This window comes from Mastacembelus armatus, chromosome 3 (assembly GCF_900324485.2).
Source record: "Mastacembelus armatus chromosome 3, fMasArm1.2, whole genome shotgun sequence".
Classification (NCBI taxonomy): domain Eukaryota; kingdom Metazoa; phylum Chordata; class Actinopteri; order Synbranchiformes; family Mastacembelidae; genus Mastacembelus; species Mastacembelus armatus.
The window spans coordinates 26,943,216-26,966,093 of NC_046635.1; the positions used below are offsets into that span (position 1 = coordinate 26,943,216).

Genomic DNA, 22,878 nt, shown 5'->3' on the forward strand with positions numbered 1-22,878 from the left:
TTCACCTTTCATATTCACATGATGGTAACCCTAACTATATAGTAAATGCATGTATATACTCATGTATTACTTTCTTGTAAAACTTCTTCAATCAATATTTTTAAAAGTCTATAAGCCCATGTGTTTCTTTCTGGAAGGTTTGTTTTGTGGGAGAACTTGCTTTTGTACTTTATCAGGAACACAGTACAAACAAAGTTATTAGATCCCTTGAGGGCAGAGAGAAAAAAAAGTGTGTGTGTGTGTGTGTGTGTGTGTGTGTGTGTGTGTAGTGGCAATCCACTAGCCTACGTCTACTTCCTGGAGGGGAGGAAAAAAAGCCTTCTCAGGTAATTGTGCCTGGGCTGGGTGTGACTCTAAAGAATGTCAAACAAAGAGAGAATGGCTGGCTGGTTGTCATAGTGGGGGAATAGAGGATTTTACCATCAGTGTGCACTTCCCACAGCCAGCACAACAGTCTGCTGGTGTGGAAACAACAGGCTTCACCTGCTCTATCTGGTGGCACTGACAGTCGAGCGGTAAGTTTTCTTTCTGTGACCTTGGAGTGAGATTGATGAGCCCTCTGCTTATTTTTATTGAGAACGTGATTTTTCCATTTTTTTTCTTTTCTGATCTGTTGTAAAAAATGTCTACTGAGCTGAAGTTAGGGGCTCAGAAGGACCTGCAGCTACAGCTACAGTGGGGAATTGTTTGAGCTGAGGAGACTGAAGTTTGCTCTCTTGGCTTTGTCATGGCTGAGTGGGGATGAGTCAAGTAACTTTCCTCAGAATAATCAACACAATGGTCATGTGAGATCCAAGATGTGTGGTCTGCCCACTTGAATTCAAAGGTTTGGATTAAGTTGTGGGTTTGAGAACTGTTTTGACTGTTTGAAGTATTGCTGGGAAACCTTTGTATGACTGGCTGCTTAGTAAAGGTGGAATGACCAGTACCTTGACAGCAGGTTAATCTTGTTAATGTCATTTGATGCACTAATCAAACAACAGTTAACAGACCCATGTGAAAAATGCTATTATTACTGTGTTTTTAAGGCCTGCTCTTGAGCTTCTTATTAGAGGAAGTTAAGAGTGTTCATTCTTTTTTAACACTGTGTGAATATTTTCAGTGACTTGCAGCTGTGGGAAATATTTTAGTTTTTCTATGTAATTTTATCTTTTGTATCATTGCGTTTCCTGATGTTGTTCCCAAAACAACTCGCTCATGGTGTCAGTAAGAGAGTTGTCTGTATAACATGCAGGCTGATGTTTTATCATCCACATCACTGATGTATCCCCAGTGGGATTCAGTTTAAATGCTTCTGGTTTGGTAACAAAAAGCACCCCATCAGGATGAGTCACAGGTGGGATGGGCGCTCCCCGATTTATTGGACTGATTGGAAATGTAGGTCACTTGTCAACGAAGCCTGTGTCAGCAGTGAAAAACTCAGGACTACAGACAATTCAAGTGCACCAAGTTAAAGTTGATAGTATTATGGTTAGTGGAAAAATGTTCTGGACTGACATCACTTAAAGCCTAATGATGGACTGGATATACAGATTATGACAGACTCTGAAATCAACATGTTCTTTGAAGAGCCTTCTGCTATAATTACAGAACAGAGAAGCAGCTCACTTTGTGATTGTACTTGAGAACCATCACTCATTGCTTCATTAGGACAAAACATAATCACTACTTTATGTAGCTGTATCCTTTTTTGATTTTTCTATCCATCCACATGTGTGTGCGTGCTGTACAGTCATTCACCCACAACATGAGGTTTGGTGTCTTCCCCAGACACTTCAATATGTGGATTCACAGTGCCAAGCCTGCAGTTAGGAGGGCAACCTTTTCTACCTCCTGAGCCAGAGCCACCCTAGATCATAGATTTGACTTTGAAAGTCACAATTAAGTCTAATATTCTTATAAGTATAATTTCTGTTTAAAATGTGGCTTCAGAACACATGAACTAAAAAATATCTTTAAGTCACAGTACTCCAAAACGTGACTGCTAAATCATGATTATGAGGGTCACCAGTAAAAGTCAACTAGTAACTTGGTCTTATTGAAGAATAACGTGGTCTTCAATGCAGGTTAATAGACCACTGAAGAGACATCGTGTCAGCCTGAGCTAGCCCAATATGTCTGTGTGTCTCATGTTATTTTACCTCCCAACAGAAGACACACGCATGTCGCACACTCCATTATTAGCTGCTTTGTGGTGTGATGTGTTGCTATGGCTGCAATCCAGGCTTTAGTTGTCAGTTTTACTCAGTTTTTTCTTTCCTTCTCTGTCTTTCTAAATATCTGTATATGAAAGAGAGAGGATGACACAGAGAGAGCTATACAAAAAGGCATATGTATATATATATGAGCAATAAGGAAGAGATCACTGGGTCAATATTTGTTTGGGAAATCGACCTTTGTGTACACTGCAGTAACTGTTGCATCTGTGACTACAGTCTATGAATTGTTGCATCTCTCTGGACTATTACCAGACTCCCACCTCTATAATAAAGCATAATTCATAATTTAATTTTCACTCTTGCCATTACATAATGTAATGTAATTATTTGTATTTACCTAAAAAGTAGCTCCATCAATGTGGGACCTAGCACTGTCTTCATGGAAGGCATTTCAGCCACATTATTCAGTCACACATGTCTGACAGAACAGATACGCTCCTGTTTAAATTAACCCAGTCTTCTACATACACACAGCCTGAATATATTTTTAGTTTCAAGTCTATATTTCTGCATACACACGCATATGTACTGTGGTTATGTACTCTGTTTCCAAAATACAGGCAACCTGAAATTCAATATTGTGTCTTAATGTGTTAAGACTTGCTAACACACTTGGTTATGACGTGTGAAAAAGAACCCTGTGTTAACACAGTCAGTTGCTAAAAATATAATAGTATAACATTTTCTGCTTACATATTTCTGTTTCAGGGCTCTTTTAAAATAATTAGATATAAGCTGTTAAATGTGAGATACATACAAATTATAATTCACCCGTTTTTAACCTGCAGTTATATTTTAATTAAACCAATTTTGTTAAATAATTGGGTCATTCATAAGCATGGGTATTTTGTGGGGCTCTCATTAAAATAACCATAATGTATGTAATAAGAATGAAGGTAAATTCATTATCCATGTGTCATCCATCAGTAATTCTTATGTTGTGCTGTAACTCCATATTGTGTGAAAAGTAATTACTCAATGTCAGTTTTGATCTATATCATGTGGTTCTGTTAGTTTCATCAGACTGATGGTTCAGCATGCACTGGGGTTGTTTGCAGCTGAGTGTGGAGCAGTCTGAGGCCATATTTCTCTGCCAGAAAATGGTGGATTGCTCCCTTGGGTTGGGAGTAAGTTGCAGCCCCAAGCAAAGTAGTTTAGGTATTTTGAGGGTAAAATGAAGTGTGGGACTGACAGGTAGATTTTTGGATACCTTAAGGAGAGCTGCTGGTGTAGGGTCAGAGTACACTGGTGAGACTGGGAACACCCTGGGGTCCCCCAGGTAGAAATGAAAACTGCTATGCAGAGGGACATCTTGATTTCCTTGCTGAAAAGTGATGAATGGGCAATGTCCATCTATCAATTTAGACAATGAAACAGAAAAGGAAAATAAGTGACTGGACTAGGTCACAGAGAGTGTGACAGTAAACCCTGTCAGAGTGTTTTGAGGATAAATATAATAAAACTAAATCTCTGACTCTTGAACCCAGATGGCCATGTTTGACAGCGAATGATACTTGAGAATTGATGAGATATATTTAAGTAAGGTTAATCTCATTGATGATGTGTGTGATCATGACCTTGTTTGGAACCTGCAAAAGGGATGAAGAATTTTTTTGTTATTGTTTTTTAGCATTGTAACTTTGTGGCTACCTTTTTGATCAGGCCATTTAAACATCCATTTACCATTGGATTCTTTGTCTTTTTCTGTCTTTAGAAATGTAATACTTAATGAAAAAAATTTTAAATAATTTATACGGCCTGTCCATCTCAAACATACAGAAGGTATTTGGTGTTTCATCTATTGAAGGAAAGCTTTTGTAAAGATTTATGTGTGCCACAGAAACTTGCCTCAAGAAAGTGTCAACGTAGCCTTGTGCAGCCACACCTGTTTAAGCTAATAACGTCAGTGCTGACCATAAATTAGTAACGCCTGGGTTCCACCAGAGCACATGTTTATTAAAGCATGTTACCAATTGTGTCACAATGAGGTCCCTTAGGGTAATGTAACCCTAACCACATCATTTTTTGGCCAGTGACTTACAAATATATGTGAATGTGTGGCACTACCTGAAATGGAAGTAAATGTTGCTGACAAATTTAGTATTAAATGTCTTCTCCCAGTTTATTCATCAAATATTGTTAATTATAAGCCATGTCTTGTGAAGACTCAGTCATATAGCTAGTTACTGGTAGTGCTGCATGTCTATTGATCGTTAATGGAACCTAACTTATACCTTTTTGTGTTTGTGTGACCTGGTGGTTCTGGTAGGGATGTTTAAAACACTGTATGAGTGGTTCTGGTGGGACAGAATTTGGCTGCCTGTGAACCTGACCTGGGCAGACTTGGAGGACAGGGAAGGCTGGGTCTATGCCAAAGCCTCACATCTTTATGTTACTGTCCCCTATGCCCTGACCTTCTTACTCATCAGATACATATTTGAAAGGTAAGATCCACACATACCCTCCCATATGGTTAAACCATATTTACCAATAGTACATTACCTGACATATCCTATCCCTCTGTGCCTATTTTATAGAGAAACTATTAAAATGAGTAAACCCCAGTTGCACTAGGTGACTTCAAAATCATGAACATACAGTAAAACAAAGGTGGCAATGCAGCTGTAATGTTGCGGCTGATGATGTCCCCTATTACCAGTGTATGTCACTTAACCCTGTCAGCAGAAGTGGAGGAGGCATGCAGGCCATCAGGACTACCAATGGGACTAGTGAGGGTTGAAAACCGGTTTGCAGTAGGAATGGATGACTGCAAACCAGGCCACACAACCAGTTTCTTGCACTAGCAGAACAGAACAATTAACATAAAACCACCATACCACCATTAGAGAGGTAGCAGTTGCTGTATAACACTGAGTAGCAGAAGATAAGGAATGTCAAACAAATAGAGAGATAAAATATAGAGTATGAGAAGGAACAGAAAGAAGGTGTCAGCCTCACGTCAAATTGTGATGTGCATCACAATAAGCAACATCACAAGGTCACTCAATAAAACAATTTCTTATTCATAATGTGGTGTATGTCCTACACTGACATTCACAGTTTGAATTAAAGCCTGTGTGTTTACTGTGCCAGGTGGATAGCAACACCACTGGCAGCCTCTGCTGGGATCAGACAGGGAGCCCTTCTGAAAGCAGCAGACAACCCCATCCTGGAACACTACTACACTACACAGTGTAGAAATCCTCCTCAGGTAAACAAAGTCCTGCTTAAGTCACGGTCTCACTCTAATATCAGTGCTGGGAACAATGTGGGTATATAAATATTAAAGACAACAGTTCTCAGTTCCAGACTGGTCTTCAGCTTGTCTCGCCGTTAAACATAATGTCAGTTGTTTTACAACCTGGCTCTAATTTTCATAGCAGTATGCAGCAGCAGAATGATAACAGTGCACTTTATATACTCAGCATTATGGCAGATTTATCATCCCTGCAACTCAGGTTTACCACACTGAATCCAGAAGTACCAAATAAGCCATCAGACTGACTTCCACTAAGTCACCACTAAATGTGATATTAATTTAGCCAGACTGGCTTTATTAATAGTCTGTATTAATTACTTACTGGTTTAAACCTGAGCTGAGAACAGTTGTCTGATTCACTGGAAGAACACAAGAGACATTGTCTTTGACTCACTTCTGGATTTAACAGATTGAGTTTCTTTTATTGTCTGGTTGTCTGAGCACACATGCAGTTTCTGTTGTAATGAAGATGTTTGTATATGTCATAATTGACATTTGTGGTCATGTACAGATACTGTAGATTCATGGCAATAAAAACATTTCACAAATCCTAGTTTTTCTCCCTGCGAGATAAATGGCAAGAATATGTTCAAATTAGCTTTTTCTTTTCATTTATATAACATAGTTTATATCTGTCCCATTTTATCTGTGCAGGTTTTGTAATATTCAGAACTAAATAAACTAATTACTGCAATGCAAAATTCTCTGGCCTGTTTGGTCCAAAGGACATGAGGTTTTATTATATCTAAAAATGTTGAATATACTGCACTGTTCCTGATGTCCTTGTATTGCTTACTAATTCTGATTCAAAATCTTTTTTACAAGGCTCTAAAACAATTAACCACCAAGAGAATATTGGATGGAAAGAGGTACAGGGATGTTCCTTCTACTGGAAGATGCAAAACTAAACACATTTAAACTCTCTTCCCCCTTGTCTGCATGTGTGTGTGTTTCCTCCCTTCAAGGTAGACATTGATGGGCTATCAAAGAAAAGCAGTTTGTCAGTGAGACAAGTTGAGCGCTGGTTCAGAAGAAGACGCATTCAGGACCGCCCTGGAGTCCTGAAGAAATTCAGAGAGGCCAGGTCACTACTGTGTGTGTGTGTGGATTTATGATGATAATGCAATAGCTTCAGTAGCTGTAGTGTATATGTATCCTCTGTCTGCTTCTTACAGCTGGAGGTTTGTCTTCTACCTGTCAGCATTTATTGGAGGAATAGTAGCACTATATGATGTGAGTACTCAGCTAGTAACATTATAACATTTAATATAAGAAAATTAAATAGCAAGTCTTTCTGTATTAATGACATTATTACGGCCCATGAACATAACTGCTTGTTCATGATTGGTATGGCTGCACCAAAGCTAAAGGAAGCCTGTCCTATGCTTGGTCTCTTCGATGCAGAGAGAGATGGAAGGGTGGTGGGAAAGCTGCAATATATTATGAAATTCTGAAAGGTTGAAGTGTTGACCAGATTTGTTCCCATACATTTATGCAAAATTCTGGTAGATCTCTTTTAGTTGCTGATTTAAATATTCATTCTGACAATATGGCAGATTACAAAGCAAATGACTTTTTAAAATTTCTTGGATTGTAAATGTTGTCATCTTATAATTCAGATGACACACAATGTCAAATGCTGTTTCTACAGTAATCTCATTTGTTTTTGGTTTGGCTCACTTTTACCATTATTGTATGTTTTTCAATCCCAAATCCTGTGCACATGTTCTCAGTATTGGTTGCTGATATCAGGACAACTCTGATATTATTTTACTACAATTCCTACTTGACATGCTTCTAGTGTATTACCAGGAAGGTAGCAGGTGACAGTGTTGATGTTGTCAAGCAAACTTAAATCAGTCTTATAGCCATTATTTATATAATTTAGTTGAAATAGTCTTTTCAAATTTCAAATTTATATAATATAATTTAAATAAACTTGATTTTCATAACCTTTTACTGTGAAAATTCTGAGACAGCTCAGAATAAATTTCAGTTACTAGTAGTAGTTACTTTACATTTGAAATAAACCACACATAAACAATATGATTTTTTTTCTTTATTTCACTCTATTTTTGCAGAAAACATGGTTTTATGACACCCAGGAAGTATGGAGAGACTTTCCAAAACAGGTTTGGATACTTCTCTTATATGCCATAATCATCATATTAAGACACCGGCTAGTTTCTGTACTGGCTGTTAAAGGAAATTTATTAACAATAGTATGATACTATGATAATTAAGTCTAACACTCAGCGATAGAGGTACAGTATATAAGATCCTATGGCTTTTAAGCTGCACTTGCCTTGGAAAATGGAGTTGCATGAGGGACTTAATTTTCTTAATATTTCCTAGCTCCTAGCTTCTAAGTTTCTAGCTTTCAGTTAAAATGGGTTCAGAACGAGCACAGTCCTAAGGGCCAAAGTTCTTTACAGCTGTGCCACTTTCAGTGTAATTTCATGTTAAATGTTCTCCATTTCTTTCTGACTCTGCCTCTGTTTCCATCTCCCTCTCCAGTCCATGCTGGAGTCACAGTACTGGTATTATATTTTGGAGATGAGCTTCTATGGTTCACTTCTCTTCAGCGTTGCCTTTGATGTCAAGAGAAAGGTGAGTAGTTGTTGTGTACTGTGTCATTATAAACACACTGACAGTGCTCTATTAAGCCCCATACAATACAAAGACCTAAAGTCCTTTACTGAAGATGAACCCTGGTTAATATCTGGTGAGCTACCTGACCTTCCTTTTAGTGACAGCATTAGGATAAGCTTCCCCTGCACACACAAAATGTGACCTTGCAACCTAAATGTACTTTAGATTGCTATGACTATTGCTGAAAACATGCAAGTTCCCCAGAGAATGAGCCCTTTTGATTTCAGTGACACCCCCACCTTTTCTCTGGCACCAGTTTTAACCTCATTGATGATAAACCTCTAACTTAAGTGAAGTTAGCCTCTACGTGGCAACACTGGGACTTTATTTAGAGATCTGGTAGGTACAGGAAAAGCTCTCCATGTTAACTGAATGATGTGATTTTATTTTTTCCTGTCCAGGACTTTAAGGAGCAAATCATTCACCACTTGGCCACCCTGGTACTCTTATCATTTTCCTGGTGTGTCAATTACATCCGTATAGGAACGCTGGTCATGCTTGTCCATGATGCCTCAGATATTTTTCTGGAGGTCAGTCACAGCCACACATGGACAGCTCTTTCACCTGATAGTATGTTGTTACTGCAGGGCCATGAAAAAACCTTGATTATATTCAGTGCTGACATTTTAAACATTTTCTACAATATCTGTGCATGAAAAATGACAGTGTGAATAAGATTCATTTCAACTTGCAACTGAATTGAAACTGTAGGATGGTCAGATATACTACACTTCCATGTATGGCAAACCACTGAGGTCAGTTGTCATGTGTGTAAATGCAATTACATGAATCTGCATGTCTGCAAAAGTGTACTGATATGATTTTAATTCCAAATAATTCCAAATAGCACTGGTATCACTTTCACTTACTTTGCATTTTTCCAACAGCACCAGGCCTAAAAGCAGGTGAACAGTGACACTGGTGGCTTTATGAGATCCGTTAACATGTGAAATAACCCTGTGTTCATGCATTGAATGAACCCTCTCAACTGATTTAGTGTGTGAGTGGGAGTGGAAAGCCAATGTGGCAATAAAGCTTTTATACCGATCAGTGAGTATCATATGCTGCAGAAAATGGACTCTAGTTCACTTCAAACTAACTGTACTTTTTGAATGTGGTTGACTCCTTCTCTTCTAGTCTGCCAAATTATTCAACTATGCCAAATGGGAGAACACCTGCAAAACTCTTTTTGTTCTGTTTGCCATGGTTTTTATGGTAACACGACTGATCATCTTTCCATTTTGGTAAGCAGATAGAAGAGCTGCCTGTGCATCTGAATATGTTTTTATGTTTATGCATAAGTATTCTTAGTGATGGAAAGTTTTAAAGTATGATATTTCAGTTTATTCATTATTAGAATTTGAGCATTTATACTTTTTTATGAACTAAGATTTACAAACTTAGAAATATTTGTTTTTATGGTAGTAAGTGTAGATGCCAATCCATATGCCAACTCATTCATTTCAATAAACAACACAACCTAATCTAATTACACAGGACATGTGTGAACCCTGGATATTTTGAGATTGAAAGGCCCCTATTTTGAGATTTGTATTTTGTCCATCTTTCAGGCTGATCCATTGTACCTGGGTCTACCCTGTTCAGCACTACCCCGCCTTCTTTGGCTACTATTTCTTCAACGTGATGCTTGTGGTCCTCCTCTGTCTGCACATATTCTGGGCCTATCTCATTCTCTGCATGATCAGGAAATTCATGTTTGGCACTGTAAGTCTGCTCAGTAAGATTCTTGTCATTTTCAATATCTTAACCTTTTGTAATGCATATAAAATATTAATATCAATTTCTAGTAAGGCCATCCATCATAACATGATTTCCATTAGGCTGTATTGCAGATCATGAGCATAAACTCTCTGGCTGTTCTTTAAACATTGTAAATTTTTTTCTTACATTATCTCTGCAAAACATATTTGGAATCTGACGTGATCTTCAATAAAGCTGGATTTATAGCTCACTGCATGCGTTTAATGGCAGCCCTGCTGTAGATACACTTAGGTTTGATTTTTAGTTGAGAGGTTTCACTCATTGCAATGCGTGTATTGTTGATTTGGCCTTATTATACTTTAACTTTCCCACACTAACTGTTTACATTTTTCATCTACTTTCTAACACTGGGCTATACATAGACTTACAGAAGGAGTATTAGATTACAAGTTGCCCAAAATGACCTTTTATAGTTAATGCCTAGTATAAAAATAGAGTGAAACCTCTTAACACAGACGTATAAAGTGACCTATGTTGCCAGAGAAGTAACCCTTTCAGACTGGAAAGATACACCTGGGAAGCAAGGTAGACAATCTGGCAAAGATCATGTGGAAGTGTGATGGCATGGATACAGTATTAAGAAAGCTGATGAGGGAACAGGGCACTGGTGTGTGAGTGGAGTTTGGGTGACTGGGAAGGGAAAGTACAATGGCATCTGGTGGCTAGTTTGAAAATTGCATTAGATAGGAATAAAGGCCAAAACAAACAGGGTTGTGGCAGGTATCCTGACAGAAATGATTGACAAACAAAACAAGACCCCAAAAAATAAACATTGGACATCAGAGAGCAATATGCATTAAACAGAAACAGTAAATAAAAAATGTCAGTGTTTCCACTGTCAAGTGAAACTTGAACTCCAACTCATTCTCTGCTGGACATCAGACTCTTTCAGGTGGATGTTTTGTTCACTTTTGCAACTGGCTTCTGACTGTTTCTGCTCAACTTCCAGTGTCTTTTCCCACATTTTCCTCTGTTCCACTTTTCTCTCATACTGTCTTCTCTCTTTTTCACAGCTGACCCGAGATGAGAGAAGTGACAATGAGGAGGAAGAGGAGGAAGAGAGCAGTGCAACAGAAGACGAAGGTGCAGAACAACACAAGCTGGTCAATGGACTGGCAGCTGGTGAGAAGGAAGACAAGAATGGCTGCTGTGGAGGCTTGTCTCCACCACATAATATCCTCCAGTCAAAAACTGTGTGCTGACTCACATTCACTATGACCAATACATCAGAGAATGTTAGAAATGTAATGTTAATTCATTTTGTACAATGTGGACTAAAAAGCCAAATAGTTTATATGTTAATTCAGACAAAGCCCAAACAAACAAGAAAAGCAGGAACTCATCATTACATCTAATTTGTTCAGTATTGTCAGTAAAGCACAGAGCTGTTGCACTGTGGAACATTCCCCCAGCTGCCTCACCTCACTGTTTCTCCCATCAAGGCCTGCTGGCTTTCAAATTAAACCATCTCTGGCTCACAATGCTTATTTATGGCTACAGGGAGACAAATGGGATCCAGTAGGATTGCAGGTTGGATTGGAGTGAGGTTAGACAGATGGAGGCTGGGGCATTATTGTGCTCACCTTCAAGCAATATGGACATGTGTATAAGTCTGTCCAACTGTGGACTTCTATGTGAAAACATACTTTACCATTTAGAGTGAGAAACTACCCTGACTGTTGTTGAAATCATCTCATATTGTGCAGCTACAACTTTGTATGGTATCATCTAAAAAATGTTCTAATCATCAAGCTGTATGCATCATGTGTGGGACACATAAGCCTATGCAGGTATTAGGGTTATCAACCTCAGTGTGAAGAAGTTAGTTCTGTATTTTGTGAAGAAATCGAACACTCACTTCTAAAAACTGAGCATTAATAATGAAGGTACCTGCTTTTTACTACTGTTCCATTTGTAGTGTATTAAACTGTTTTATGATTCTTCATTGTTCCACTCTTTAAGTTGTAAACCTATAGAGAGTGTGAGATTAGAATTCACACCTGACAGTACATCAGTAAATACAGCATCACATGGGGTTTCTTTACTTCTTTTCTTTTGTAATAAAATTCTCTAAGTCTCAGATAATGGCAGGCTCAGAGTGAATTTCTGATAAACCACAACAGAAAATAAAGCTATACAAATTACCCTGACAAATCAATCCAGACTAGCTTCTGTTTGTTCTCTGCATGTTTCTCATACTCTAGAACATGACCCGTGTAGGCTACTGGACTCTCCAGGAACTGTTGACCTGGATCCAACACTGTCTGCCTTTATGTTTTTACAACTTTGTTATTCACGTAAAGTCAACCACAGTGCCATCCTTCTGCCTCAGTGTTTAATGATGACAAAGATGGAGACACAAATAATAAACAGGCCAGGGGACTAAGTCTGAACCAGCTCTGGGTAAATCTGGGGGAAGGCAGACATGATGGAGATGGTGGCCTACTTCACCTACCCATAACCCTAACATAACCCAGCAAACCATCTATACTTGCCTAACCCAAACCAGTTTGGATTTTTGCCTAACATGAATCATTTTGGTTTTGCTAAACCCCAAGCAGTTGGGATGACTGCTGAAATACTGATCTGCAGACAGTGACCTATCAATCATATTATCAACACCAACAATCCCACTTATATTTCCAAAAATAAATAAATGTACAATCAGTATTTGGTTACAGTAATAAATATTCTAAATAATTATTTGACGTTGCATTAGTTGCAAAACACTTTGTTTTCCTCTAGTGATGCTGATGGGAACTGCATTAACTCTGAGTTAAAATGTATGCAGTTAGTATTGTTATATGCTACAGATTTAAAATAGTGAGAAAATATAATGTTGCATGGTAACTTTTCTGTGTGATTAGTCACTGTTCTTACAGGCCATGGTGAGAATCAGTCTTCTTTACTGTAAATCTACTGTTTTCCACAAGATGGTGCTCATCACCTTGCTCATCTGTCAAGTTATGAAGAAGGATCAGTGTTGATGGTTTTTTTTTAGATTGTCAGCATAACATGAATACTGCTATGGTATCTGTGTAAGTGTAACCAATTGCCGCAGACAAAACCAGAATAGAAAAAAAAAAAAAATTATATCTCATAACCACCTTTGGGATTTTATTATTATGATTATAATTAAGGTAAACTGGGCATGTAATAAGTGAATTTCATGGCTTATAAAACTGACTGAATTGATTCTTATCAAACCAGAGGTAGAATATGAATTGGGATTACAATATGCTCCTCAACCTTGTTAGAGTAATGAAATAAGACTTAAAAGGAACATTTGAAAAAATACTTTTGTATGTCCAAGAAGTGGGGAAAGCAATTTTTAAAATGGTCTAAAATAAAGTTGAGATATGCCTGCATACTTTTCATCCTAAGTATAGATTAAACTCCAAAACACAGGATGATACCTTGCTGCTATCTTTTGTTACACCCTCCCTGCTTTATCTACTTCTGTTGGTACCTACTGCCTCACACTCACCTCTGTAAGCAGGAATGTGGACTAAAAATGTCAGTGTTTCCCTCATATATAACCTCAGAGGACGGTTACTGGAGGCTGGGGGAATTTGTGTGTCTGCCTGACGCCACTGTCTACTGAAAGAGACCAGCTGGTATGTGTCTTGAGTTCACTTTAAAATTGTGCAAATGTTGGACAGACTTTGAAATGAAAACAAAATCTGTAATTAACCTAACTTAAACTGTCTGCACTTGAAAAATCTCTAAAATCTCAAAAGAACAAAACCTAAACAATCTCACACTATAAACCGTTGGAAAGGCTGAGAGAAACCACATCCTGTCCCATTTTCACTTGCTTTATTGGACCATGTGTAAATTCTTTGCTAATGCTCTTTTAATATACCTAAAATTGAGTTTGAGCTCACCAGTCTCGCAGTGTGTTAATTAAAAAGCTCAAAGCAGATTGCACACAAGTGCTCTGTCAGTCTGGAAAATGATTCCCCTTTGCCTCCATAAAGTATAATCTGCGGTCAGTTAACCAGAGATTTCCCCTGAGCATGGTGCCCACTCTGACACGGAGCTTCAAGTCAAAGCCCTGATTTTCCAAAGAAAAACACACAACGCTGGCCATGCAAATGTGCCAAGTGTGCCTTCTGCATTATCATCTGGCATTGTCAATCAGGCCATCACACCATTATAGAGCAGGTGCTGGTTTTATGAAATCTCAAATCAGCCAGTTGTTGATGCAATCAAGGCGTCTCTGTGACTGTATTTAAATGACATACAACCTGATGGGACTGTTTGTGCATTTTAATGATTTACTGAGCTCTTCAAGTATAATTCAGGTAGTAATTCCTAGAGACTCTTCAGCCTGAAGGACTGTAGAGGATTATAGGTGTGTGAGGGAGTCAGCCAGCCGTCAACAACTTCTGTAACAGCATTAGAATAAAAAAGAACACACGCACACACGCACGCACGCACGCACGCACGCACACACACACACACGCACACACACATAAATATAGCCTTGATGACTTGGGGGAAAGACAGGACAGTCAGTACAGTATTTCAGTAGAGTGATAATGGAATAATAATGATAATGGTAATAAATCAGGGACACATGTCACAGTCCCAGCTCTGTCTCCACCCCACATTTTCCCCTTCATTTCAGACGCTGGCCTTTGGCCTTTTTCTTTTTCCTGCTTCTGCTACCTGCTCCACCCAGCTCTGCCCACACTCATCTGCTTCCTATCATTCGTTACAGCAGCCAGCACTCATTCCCTGCCAGATTATGCATGTAAAAATGACTCTTTGAGACTTTTCCAGTGTTCATCTCTGTATCTCTGCGTTTTGTTTTTGAGCGGTTTTGACCTTGCTTTCTCCTGTTTAAACTGGTCAGTTGTCTATTCCTTGCTTTAGCTGTTTGCTTCAGGCATGCATGGACACTGTTTACCCCTTGTCCTCTCTACCTGAACATCCCTGCTGCAACAAACTGTTGTGTATGTTACATACCTGAGACTGATCACCAACCTGGTGTCTCTGCATCATCTGTTCCGGCAACAAAGTCTACACTTACCTGTATCTTAACTGCCTGCTAATACTACCTACCTGAAAGAGATACTTACAGTACCTGTGTCCACACATCATTAAAAATGTCCAAATGTTGCAAGTGCTCCATTGTTCTATTGACAAAACAGCCTATCAATCTGAAAATTGTGTCTTACACAGTGCTGTTTACTGCATTTTGACTTATTCATTGACAGAAAGATTTACTTTTTAAAGTTTATCCTGTGTTTGACGTATGGATTAACTGTTTTGACATATCCACATTAAGCTTTCAGAGTTACATGTTAATTCCGTTTGTTTTTAAAAAATAGAGGAAGAAAGCAGACTATGAAAACTCTTGAGGAATTATTTCAGAGCCAAGTTATTATATTAAGAATAGGTTGGGATAGAGAAATGAGTCCTGTCTATTTCACACCACTCTAATGTCAGTGGGTATCGTCCCGCTCCGACCACGTTAAGATCTAACAACTTATCTTGTCAACAAACCTGAGAACAAACCTGCTTCCTGGTTGGTTTGGGATTTGTCAATAAGATAACAGGTTCTATGAGATCCAACAGATCTGGGGTCATGTCAAATCATCAGCAGGATCATCCAACTAATCTGTGTTTGAAAAACAGGTAAATGGGGATGAAAATAACAAGTTAGTTTTTGAACAGGATGTTGATGTGGTTTGTAACTAGTGTATGTTGGTACAGAGAAAACTAGAATCTATGAATACTAAATTACACAGAGGTAGCTTAATAGCATTCTGTTATTGGACTATATGAAAACTATACAGCATAGAGAAAGTTATATTTATGAAGTGAATATTATTTATATTTATATTATGACCATATGGCTAATAAATTCAATAAACTGTAGTACTTTTGTGTTTTTTTTACTTTGTGCTGCTGTTGAGCTGCGTTGACTAATATAAACATGTTATATTTAGTTTACTCTCTAACAAAAATAGGGGCAAGTCAAACCTGTGTTGGGCAAATTCAGTATGAGAAACATACAGTAGACCCTCAGAAGTCCAGGTCTACATGCTCTGAGGACAGTGCATGTGAGTATAGTGCATAAAGTCATCTACCAGCTAGATGCAAAATGGGATTTTTCCAGTGACAGAACATTATCATAGCTCTAACCAAACTAGTTCTCTCCAATACACTAAACCCTAACTTAACCCCTAACACCAACCATGGTGCATTATCGAAGCTATTGTAACAGGAGGGAAACATTATCCTAAAGGGTAACAGACTCCAAGACGAGACCTGTGTCTGCTGGGCAGCACGTTGCACTCAGTGGCAACACTGCTCACCAGGGTTGGAAGGCACTGAAAGGAGAAAATGCCTCTGGACGGACCCAGCCTCACCCACTTGATGTGATCTGCTGATAGAGGTGTAGATTATTTTCACGTGTACCCCTGAGAAAACAAAAAAGAAGTGTGTGACTGACAAATGTGCACACACATCTGAACGTAGTGCACAGGTTTTTATAGGTGTCTATTTCCCATAGGAAGATCAGTATGCATATGAGAGGTTTGTATCCACAGGATGACAATGCTCTGATCCACATATGCTCAAATGAAGGTTTGAAATGAAACTTTGTTCTGCATTTTTTTCACTGCACAAAATCTTATTTCCATTTGTAAATCTTACAATGCATGTAAGTAATGTTTGTTTGGACAACTTTCACTCTATAGTTTTCAACTAAAACGTGTCCACACACGCGCGCGCGCGCGCGCACGCACGCACGCACACACACACACACACGCACAGGCTTATGTGCGCACACTAAATGCTTCAAAGTCAGTTCTCTTCACTTTTTTCCACTTGAAACCACGTGTAGGGTTTCAGCCCTCGACTGTGACAGGCATCTCCACCGACCAACCAGAAGGCAGAACTTAGTCTTTTCTTGGTCCGGGGTTTTAGGGGACCAATCTGACGCCAGTCGAGGCCGGTCCGGGCAGCACAGGCGTGTCTTACGCTACAAAGTCATTCCATCCAGAATTAACTGCAACTTCCCGAACTTCAGGGAAACTTGGGTAGTCTGCACGGTGCTGCAGTCCCCTCACAATAAAACCAGGCTCCTCTAACAGCTTTTCTACCCTGCTTTGCTTTATCATGCACAACAGCCATGTTCCTCATCTGCTCCTCTCTCTTCTCTGCATCGGTTTGACTGGTAAGTGCGGACTTATAAACCATAAGTTGTGTGTTAATGTGCATTTCTCTTGGCTCAAGGTGAACTATCATCAGTCAGTTCCCACAGTTAAACAGCTGAATGTGTTGCTAAATATAAGTGTTTCCTTTTGTGTGGCTGTAAAATGAGCTCCAGCAGGGAACATAATGAGTAATCACTGCAGTTATTCCTTGCTCGCATTTCTAATCGTGAGCTGCAGATGTTTGCAGACCACTGGTTGAAGCTGAACGTGGCTGCAGGAGTCCCGGAGCTGCACAGCAGACGGTTCAGCCAGTGCACCGAGTCAGGGCAGGAGGCTGTTTTTGCCGCAGGCTGATGAAAACTGTCTCTCCCCACAGCCCAGTCTGAGCTGGAGACAGATGAAGTGGTTCCCCGGCTGCTGTCCGGTCAGGAGGCGCACCTGTCCTCCGACCCCACTGTCCACCACCTGCGGCGCCGCGGTCAGCGTTCATTGGACGCCTCAGGGGGAGGACAGCCTGACCCGGATAACATAATCCTGTCACTGCCTGCGTTTGGAAGGGACCTGTATTTAAATTTGACGCGGGACAGCGCATTTCTGTCGGGGGACTTCGTGGTGGAGGACAGACACAGGGACCAGATCTCAGCCGTCAGCCATTTATCCATGAAGCAGCTCTGCTTTTACTCCGGCTCCATCATCAACCACACGGACTCTCTGGCCTCGCTAAGCACCTGCGGCGGTCTGGTAAATACAGCTTCATTTTTTAGACCTGTTGAGGTTTCATGTCATTGAGCTGCAGCAGCTGAACCCAAGGCTCACTGACTGCACTAAGACTCAGGTTGGATTACAGCAGCCTGGGGCCTGTCTCAGTATGTTAAGACGTTCTGCAAAGCGTCTGTGTCCACATGCGCGGAATAAGATGAATGACAGTTCAACATGGGCATCATAAGCAAGGTCACCATGCTGCTCTGTAGGTGACCCTGACCTCTGACCTCACTGAGGCTTTGTGATCACGCTCTTATTTAAAGTTAAGTGTGTGTTGAGTTCAGGCTCAGTCTTGGGCTCTTCATCAAACAGGTGTGATACAGTACAATCTGCTTCTTTTTCCTTTATGCATCCACTTTAAGGGTCAGGCAGATTATTGTCCAGCTATGTACACACACTGTTACACACATGGTGCGTCTATATGGGAGAAACACTGGCAGCTCAACCTGCTGAATCTGCAGCTTCCTGGAGTCTTTCCAGACCAGGACTTGTCAGGGTGGGCGACCAAGGGCATTCAGGGTGTCCTCAAAAAAGTTAGCCATGCCCTAGTTTTAAGCCAATTCTAAGCATGCTAAATACATACTCTGTACTTACAGTATGTGTACAGGGCAGTATAGTGCCAGAAATGATGGTAGTGTGCTTTTAGGCGCTAATGGGAAATGATGGAAGACACAACCAGCCAAACTGCAGCTTAGGACCTCTCCTGTCAGTTTCCAATTTAAAATCTCAGTGAAAAAACATGTAGCGTTTGAGGATTCTTGTAGGACAGTCTTGTAGGACAGAGTCTTGTAGGACTCTGAGTGGTCCCTGAGTCATTACACCACTGGCAACAGTGTCTTGACTTCCTTCCAGTTGTGAGGAGTGTCGTTATTTCTCAGTGCAGCCCTTCAACACTACACACTAAAGTTTAGCAATTGCATCAGTAATATTGGCATGTCTGAAAGTTAATTAACAAATTGATTATTACTTAAGTGTTATTTTTCTAGTTTCTCTTTAAAATGCAGTACCCACCACTACAGCCCGAATGCTTCATCAGCACGGCTGACAATATGATATTTCAGTATCTGTGTATGTGCTGGTTATAATGAAACAGAAAAAACCCCAAAAGACCAATGTTTTAGATGATTTAGAAATCAGGTCTCTGTTGGGTTATATGTCCACCAGAGAGCACTTTACATGGTCAAATGTCCTGCTCACTACACTTCTGGGTCACTAGTCCTTCATGAATAAATCTTAATGGCCTGCAATCAAAATGTTTCTCTGAGTTATGTCTTCAATCATGTCATGCAAAGGTGAAATTATTAGCTAACTATTAACTACAGTATAAGATTAATCACACTGGGTTCTGTATCAACATTATGAGTATAATACTGTTATGAGTGACAGAAATGATGGTATAAAAACATTTTGTAATAAGCCAGCTGTATAATTAGAACATATTTTTTACTTGTAAATTTAAAGACTGTTACAAGTATAAGATTTACCAAAACAGTGTCTTTGTGTTCATTGCAGACAGGTGTATTCAATTCAGTTCAATTCAATCTACCAGGCTGCCCTTTCATCTGTTCCCAGGAAATTAAGGAACAAATCAAATGTCTTCCAGGGAGGACACACTCTGCAGCCAGTTGGTGGATCAGAGGGGTCACATGAGTCCACCATTAGATCCAACGACCCTCACCTGAGCTCACTTCTTTTGTTCACCTAACGAGCCTATTCAGGCCAGGTGTGACGGGAACCAACTCAGGAGTGTGGGTCTAACCACTCTCACCTGATTTACATAGCTCACCTAATGAGCCTATGGGACTAGAGGTGGAGTGAAGCCAACCTGAAGGATAAATTGGAGTTTCCATACCAGCTTTCTCTTAGACTGATGAAGCTACTTGGATGAGTAGTGAAATGTTTTGACCTAAAAACTAGAAGTCCAGTTGCCATGACTCAACCTCTAGATATACAGGTGTATTCAGTATCAACACTTGGAGTGTTTTGCTGGGATTCTGTCTGAAGCATAAGAGCTAGATATTTTTTAAGCAGCTCAAAATCAAAGTTTGGTAGATATTGGTTTGCCCTTAGCTCTTTTAAAATCAATTGCAAAAAAACTGGTAGCTGCTTTTCCACACATGCACATACACGTACACACACACACACACACACACACACACACACACGCTTACTGTGTGTTTAAGTCTGACTAGGAGTGTGATCAGGCTGTATGCATTTGTCCAGACACACAGGCACACACACTGGCGTGTCAGGGAAGTACACAGTGAGTACCCCAGATGCCTTTACAGTTGTGATTGGCTGCCAGCCAGAACAAACGTTTTAGTTTTTATTGCGATTTTGTTGTTTGTTTTCATTTTTCTTTTTTATTTTTATATTGAAAAGAAAATGTTTTTAGACGTGATGTTGTAACTAGGTCAGGCTCACTGACTCCTTAAGTGGGAAAAGACAGCCTCTCCCATACATAAACACACCTCACCACAAGTGTATTATGGCTTGCCTGGGTGAACCTTATCTCCATATGGTCCAGGCTATATGTAACATTATCCAGTCACAGCCGCTGTCCTTAATCATGCGAGTCTGTCAACCAGACTGCCTCAGCACACAGACATACACAGGCCTCAGACTGCATATATAGATGGAGTGAAGCCAAAATATCACAAATACAATGGCTGCCATCTTACTGTTGTGATGCAGTTTGCAATCAGATTCTGTGCAGCACTGACCAGAGGTGGAGAAGCAGTCATCCACAAATCAGCAGAGATACTTCTGGAATAATCTATTGGACTTCTTGACATGCATAAAGTAGTTTCATGCATTGTGAAGTGTTCAGTCTGTCACAAGCTTGCCTGACTCTATCCCAGCCTTAACACTTACCAAGTCATCATCCTAAAATTCAAGGATTTACTTGGTGGGGACCACCCTACAACAAGGGCAGCTAACTCTGGTCCCTTATTGTTTCCCTGCTCTTCTGGCTTCTGACTGACTGAACACACCTGATCCAGGTAATCAGTGGTGGGTAGGACAGGGATTGTTGGAAAACAGGAAGGGTAGTGGTCATGGATGCTTCCTAATATTCCATTGTAGTCATCATAATACACAATTATACCAGTTATACTGCCAACAATATTAATAGCACAATGGTCTGAAGAGAAGAAAACACACAGACATTAAAAATGAACTTTTCTTCCAATGTTAATGCCATTCACATTGTACCCAATACAGACAGAAATGCTCAAAGATAGCTACCACTTTTTATATTTTAACTGAAATGTCACGTACAAGAACAACAACAACCACATTGCATGTGTGATGGTTAAATGTACAGTTCTTTTAAAGCTGCTTGGTTACGATACGTTCCCTGCATCTTATCTTAGAACAAACAGAAACTTCCTCCATAAATGTTCAACGAACCTAATATGTCATAATCGCCCTATTGACCCCCATTGCTGCTGTTTCTGGTTTGATTTAGACATTACAAAACACATTAATATGTGTCTGACCATTCTGACAGATGAGATATGAAGTGGCCCAGATCTGATATGAAAAAAAAAAACATTAATTTTTTTCTGCCCTACAGGAATCGATGAAACATTTAGGCTATGATCTTAGATTAAATGAACTGTGCTTTAACTGACACAGGCCTGTGGTGGCCATGCAAAATAACAGTGACATGTAATGGAGGGCATTGACACGTATTGTCTTGTTATTTGGGCGTGAGATCAGAAATTGTCATTATCAAGTTACTGAGAAACTCCAAAATCTCCACGATGCTGGTATTGTTGGCTTTGACGAACGGAAACACATTTTTGCTCTCTGATCCAGAGTTAGATGAGAAAATCCAGTACAGAAATTGGTCCAGCATGTTATTACCCTCACTTAGCAAAAGCAGTGGGAAAACAGTCTCTTATTCTCTGTCAAATGAGACAAAATAAAGTTTCCACCAACAAAACTGTCATTTAAGACTTTTATCTTTCAGGCCAACTCTTAATTGTCAATAAGCCAAGTTTCTGCAATTTAAGTCTAACTCAAGTTGAAATCTCAAGAGTAGATTTGCAGCTCTGGTATCATTTCATCAAGGAAGTTAATCACCAGCCCATCCAAGAGGCTCTTTTCAGCATGGAAATGTTGAAAACCTGTAGTCCCACTATGAACACAGCAGTACAGAAGCAGTTTTCTATCCTTGAAATCATGTTAAATGTGTTTATGGGTTTTGTCTTTCTCCACTTCTGTAAATAATAATTTAAAACCATGTCTTCAAAACCTTCCCCATGGCAGGATGAGATATCTCTAACCCCAGTGGCAGCAGCTGAAGTTTTGCCCAATTTCAGACTTAAACAGAAGTTGAGATTGAGGTTTATTTATCTGTGTAGAGAAAGCAGGACATTCCAGCAGCAAAAACATGGTTTCATCAAAATACATTGTTGGGAAACACAATAATAAACAAAGTATGGGAAAGAGCATTAGTTCTAATATTTAGATTTCGTAGTAGTACTGAGCTAACTTACAGATGTGATTTCTTATCCGATTTTCTCTTAACAATTATAGGGTGAAATCAAACTCTTTCAGCTGAGGTGGAGGGATGTTAAATCACCTCAGATCTACTGCTCATGGTTGTGATTAGCCCCTCTGTCCACCGAATGTCTATGTACAGTATCATGTCACCATGTTTGTGGAGCAGGAGAAATTCTTTAATTCGTCCTCCAGTCCACAGTGTGCTGGCTAATAGCATCAGTTGGGAACAAAATGTCTACACAAACATTGGAAGAACCTGACTTGTTGCTCGATTTTATGGCATACCACACTGCTCTAGTCAGAGCAGGCCTGTTCACAGTGGCTGCACTGTGACTGTTGCCTGTGCACTGTGCTGTTTCTTTTCTGTGTTAGTTGTTAGTTGCCATTGTTGCTCTCACAAGAGTCTCTTGACTTCAGGAGTTTTTCTTGGTGCCAGTTGGTCAAATATCTTTAGAAACCTACTGACATCTTACTGGCATCACACTAGGTGGAGGGGCTGTGTTACACAGTATCTGAAATG

General features: G+C 39.7%; 2 protein-coding genes across 3 annotated transcripts in view; both read left to right on the plus strand.

Annotated features, from left to right (window-relative positions):
* Nucleotides 1-358: 358 nt before the first annotated feature.
* On the plus strand, nt 359-12,015 carry cers3a (ceramide synthase 3a). Its single transcript, XM_026293669.1, has 11 exons — nt 359-515; nt 4,489-4,663; nt 5,313-5,430; nt 6,444-6,562; nt 6,654-6,711; nt 7,560-7,610; nt 7,996-8,088; nt 8,532-8,660; nt 9,268-9,374; nt 9,702-9,855; nt 10,926-12,015. The coding sequence occupies exons 2-11, from the start codon at nt 4,491-4,493 to the stop codon at nt 11,112-11,114; spliced, it is 1,191 nt and encodes a 396-aa protein (XP_026149454.1). The 5' UTR covers nt 359-515; nt 4,489-4,490; the 3' UTR covers nt 11,115-12,015.
* A 4,922-nt stretch (nt 12,016-16,937) lies between these two features.
* adamts17 (ADAM metallopeptidase with thrombospondin type 1 motif, 17) overlaps nt 16,938-22,878 on the plus strand; it is a 73,433-nt gene continuing 67,492 nt past the window's right edge. For both annotated transcript variants that reach the window (XM_026294364.1, XM_026294365.1), the window contains exons 1-2: nt 16,938-17,104; nt 17,461-17,825. In XM_026294364.1, coding sequence (XP_026150149.1) covers nt 17,047-17,104; nt 17,461-17,825 — 423 coding nt within the window. In that variant the 5' untranslated portion in view covers nt 16,938-17,046. The remainder of the gene's footprint in view (nt 17,105-17,460; nt 17,826-22,878) is intronic.